The 4,846-nt window shown below is 43.0% G+C and overlaps 1 protein-coding gene across 1 annotated transcript; it reads left to right on the forward strand.

Annotated features, from left to right (window-relative positions):
- Positions 1–1,186: 1,186 nt before the first annotated feature.
- On the forward strand, positions 1,187–2,010 carry LOC147962170 (chaperone protein dnaJ 11, chloroplastic-like). The gene has a single exon (XM_087535680.1). It carries the CDS (start codon positions 1,263–1,265, stop codon positions 1,683–1,685), a length of 423 nt encoding a protein of 140 aa, XP_087391806.1. The 5' UTR covers positions 1,187–1,262; the 3' UTR covers positions 1,686–2,010.
- The last annotated feature ends 2,836 nt before the right edge of the window (positions 2,011–4,846 follow it).

A 4,846-nucleotide genomic window follows, 5' to 3' on the forward strand; every position in this document is an offset into this window, starting at 1 on the left:
CGTGAACTCAGGCCAACATGATTTCTTCTTCCTCCCGTACGTGATGATAGGCAAGCCGTTGGCCGACGCCGGGTACGGTGCAATATTTTTCTCCTAACACGATACGTGTAGCTTGAGATACTAGCATCTCGAACCATCTAGAACAAGAACAAAAAACGTGGTACAGAAAGTTCAGGGGTACTATATCATTTAGACTAGACGCAGAAGGTGAACAGATACGCACAAACGTGAGTGCAGAAAAATCAGAGGGGGTCACGGTAGTAGATCATTGCGTGAAGATGCGTACCTAGCTATCATTTTCAGGCAGACGATTTTGTGGGCGACGTCCACCGGATTCAGATAACCACAAACACTAAAGAATAACAAGTCTCCAAAGTCCAAACAATGACCACACAATCGATTAGCCCATCATCGTCGCAAGGAAAAATCTACCGTGGCTCCATGCATGTGGGGCGACAAGTAAAAACCCATAAATTCTTGTAAAACAAGTCGACGGTATGAACAGAGAGATTCGAGCTTCAAAATTCGAATGTTCCATACAGACGGTAGAATAACAAGTACCCCAGAAGTCCACATCATGAAAGAAGAATATCACAATATGTCAGCCTCGCGAGACCTAGCTCGGCGAGAACAATAACTGAAAATCTATCGTTCTTGTTGGGGGAATGAAAACACAAAGTCTCATGCTATTTTTTATAAAACAAGTTGGCAAGTTTTCTTTTTTGAAACTAACAAGTTGGCAATATTGAACAGTAGGGTGACACGTATGATGTCAACGAGATTTGAAAATTCAAATTCGACATGTCAGCACGCCAAGAAAACAAATAATACTACCCACTCACAGCTAAAACTTTATATGCCGTGTCGCCATGCCATGCGGTCAAGTGGACTATCGGTCATATCAGATGCTATTACATGACATCTCGCGCACCGATTCCGCATATTCGTGATCGGACGGCGCGCGGCTCCCTTTCCCCTTGGTGGGGAAGAGAAGTTGGCAGCACAATCGGTGGCGCGAAAGTAACGTTCAAGAGGCCGACAAGCAACTCACGCGCTCATGGCTGACTCAGCGGCAGCTCACACATAACCTTCTTATTCTTCTCCGCATCTTTGTGGAGATAAGATCGAGAGCTGCGCGTACGAGTGCCACCACAGACTCCTCCGTCCTCACCACTATAAATCCACCGGCGTCTCAGCTCTCCTCGACGAGGACGGACAACAGTGCAACGAAAAAAGTATCAAGAACAGAGATAGGAGAATCGATGGCTACGTTCGCGACGTCGACGGCAGCGGTGATGGGATCGGCTCGCCCGGGGCGGGTGGCCGGGCCTCGGCGGTGCGTGGTGGCGCGGGCGTCCTCGACGATGGCGGCTCCGGCGGCCCTGGCGACGGGAAGGACGCACTACGATGTGCTCGGCGTGAGCGCGGGGGCGAGCAGGGGGGAGATCAAGGCGGCGTACCGGCGTCGGGCCAGGGAGGTGCACCCGGACGCTGCTGGTGGCGTCGGCGACGAGGGGTTCATCCGGCTGCACGCGGCTTACGCCACGCTCGCTGACCCCGACGAGCGCGCTCGCTACGACAGGGACATGGCCTGCCGCGCCGCCGGGACGATGATGATGCGACGGGCGGCCGCGGCTGGGCCGTCTTTCCGGCGGAGGACGTGGGAGACTGACCAGTGCTGGTAGGACGTACGGCCGGCAAACGCGGCGGCCCTCTGGGCCCCCAACCGGCTCCCGCCCGGTTCTCTCAGGCACGGCGCTGGCGAGAAGATCCTGACGACTATCCTGCAACCTACGATCAGGATTGGACGTCCCAGATCGGGCGATGCGGACGCGGGAGCTCTGTACACATCAAGAGGCGTTTTAAAGATCTCTTGTGCGTCCGGTCTCAGGTTGAGTCCGGTCAGCAAAATGCAAATATGTAAATTAATTAGTTACCTACTGTAAATTAATAGCCAAGGAATATATGGTACTAGTTCTATTTGGTAATAGAATGAATTAGTTACCTCCATGTCGGGCGTTTCTTCTTCCAAAGTTGCCTCTTTGATTCTGCACGATATTAATTATCACAGTACAATAATCCATGTCAGTCACTCCCTAAGCCTGTCATGTCATGGTTTTGGATAATTTCGCAAAAAACTGTCATAATTCTCGATAGGTAGAAAAAGAAGACTGTGCGACTGGCCACAGTGGGAGTAACATCACTAGTAACATCACACTTTTCAACATAATTTTGCTTATGTGGCACATATTTAATGATGAGAGAGATGATGGTGGTAACTTAGCTAGTTACTGTAAAATCACACATACCAATACAATATGAGTCTATAGACTAATAAATAAACCATAACATGACAACACACATATGTTACTAACCACTGTGAAGATAGTAATATAGCCTAGTAAAATGTGATGTTACTAGTCTAAGTTACTCCCCATTGTGACTAGTCTTAAATGGTCACTCATGTTAAGACAACTACTCTCACGTGTTTCTACGTCTTCAATTTAACTAGTGAAATCTATGTTATTTGCCATAAAAAAATACTCCATCTTAAGATTCATCGTTGAATGAAGGTTCTAAACATTGTGTGTGTGTGTGTGTGTGTGTGTGGTGTATTTCACATGTTTTGTTAGTCAAATTGGAGATCTAAATTATGACTGACTTATATTCCCATTCGGAGCGAGTAGTAACTCTAGCTTTGAGGTATTTCATTAGGGTATATGCGTTTGCCTGAGAGGCATGCATTGACATCAGTTGACCCCAGTCATACATTGTAGATCCACCCAAGAGCAAAATCATTTCTTAAGGGAGTACCGAGGTGGAAACAATTGCGTTGCTAACATCATGGAGCCAGAAACCAAATTAATTCCACTAGATTTATTACAAAACATATTATCGTGCCATATATAGTTGATGTTTTAAATATCAGCATCTGTTTTCTTCAGACATGGTCAAAGTAGTTTGACTTACTATAATACTAATTTTTTTATTAAAGTAATCAATAGCTTCCTCCGCAGAGTAAACAGAGGACAGAGAACAGAGAATTAGGAAAAAAACTTTGGAGGTAATTCTTATTTTACTCCTCTTTTACCCCCAGGCGGTTTATTTTCTATGCGATTAGGCAAGCAATACAATCACACCATTATAGTCATACGAACCGTTTGATACGGAAAAACACGGCCTAGATCAGTGCTCTCACTTACATGAGCATTTGAGTCATTTTTTTCACAGAACACCCCCTACGGTGACACTATGTGTTGGACTCTTGATCCTTAATCACCCCCAAATCTGCCCCTCTCTTCTTCCTCTGGAAATTCCTTTTAGGGCTGCATTGTTTTTGTAGGCCAACAATGCAATATGAGATTCCTCTACCCACTGCCATGAGGTGGTGCTCCAAACGGTTAGGCTCGGGGCCGACCTAATATAGGACAATAAGGCCCAGCGGCGGAGCTTGAGCCAAAAACATGGGGGGGTGATGAGCTTGAGGGGGGCAAACATAATTATTTTCAACTGATTTTTAGTGGAAAATAGGCTTGTTTATTTTGGGACGGGGGGGGGGGGGGGGGGGGTGGAGGGGGCATGGCTGAGGTTGGCCCCCATGAAGCTCTGCCACTGATATTGTTGCCTGCCCACCCCTAGTTCATAGGACTCTAACAAGTAGCATGCTTGTACATTAGCGCGCTATACATTTTTCAAATTAGCAGATGAGGTGAATCTTCAAATCTTATCAAACATAGTTGGTTCAAGCAAATTTCATAGAGGCTAGTTCAACGTTAATCTTGATATGGATGCATGTTTTAGGCAAGTCGCACCATTTTTGTAGAAAAAATCCATGTAAGAAAACAAACGATCAATACTACAACTTACTCGAATTTGTATTTGTAATACTCATGCAATCTAGACATTATGTAAGCTCTAGATTTATCTATTATTTAGTAATATCGAAACTTGTTAGTATTGATTCAAAGAATATCTACCAGGTTACTTGATTTGTACACAGTAAACAATTTTGCCAAATTATATAGATATTTAGGATACATTGAAAAATCAAAGATATGCACTAGCGTAAATTTATTTGTGGAGTATGATGATAATATTTTTTGCGTAGATCTTTGGTGAAAACTATTGTAACAACATATACTTTGTTAATTATCCAAACTAAATAAAAATAGTTTGGCCAAAAAACTGCAAGTCACTTAGCACTGGAAGAGTATTCATACTAGTAAATATCACAATTTTATGAGGTTTTTATAATTAAATATGTGAGCATGTTTAAATACTTAATTTTGTTAGTTATACTTATAAAATAGAATTAATATAGTATATCAAAATATTTTGTCAACATGAAAAATTCTTATTGTGGAGTAGAGAAGTTTAGTATAAATAAGGGAGAATAGCTCATCATAGTGTCTGAAACTTCATTCTTAATTAAACAACCCTTATGTAGGGAAAATAAGAGCATGAACGTTTATGAAATCAAAATATATTGATGTTTTAATGATAGACCAGCATCTCACAATTACTTGCAATCAAGTTTAGATCGCGCTAAAGTTTCTCTGTATAACTGTCGTGGTTGATATCATCCACCTCAGAAAAATCATGCTCCGTAGGAATAAATGTATCCTGCCCAACATCATCCCATCTTGCCAAGTCATCCTCAGATCCATAAGAATAGATGCATAGCTGTTATGATTTTTCATCTCGCTCTTTTGGTAATTTTATTAAGCAGACACTAACAGATAAATATTAGAGAAGCGAGAGCGACAACTATGAGGACAACATGTAGTTGATTGCACCACTACTTAAAAAATTATTAGGAAAATCTCACCCTACTCAAGCACTCTGA

Source organism: Triticum urartu, chromosome 7A (genome assembly GCF_056163025.1).
Source record: "Triticum urartu cultivar PI428250 chromosome 7A, HENAU_Tu73, whole genome shotgun sequence".
Taxonomy (NCBI): Eukaryota; Viridiplantae; Streptophyta; class Magnoliopsida; order Poales; family Poaceae; genus Triticum; species Triticum urartu.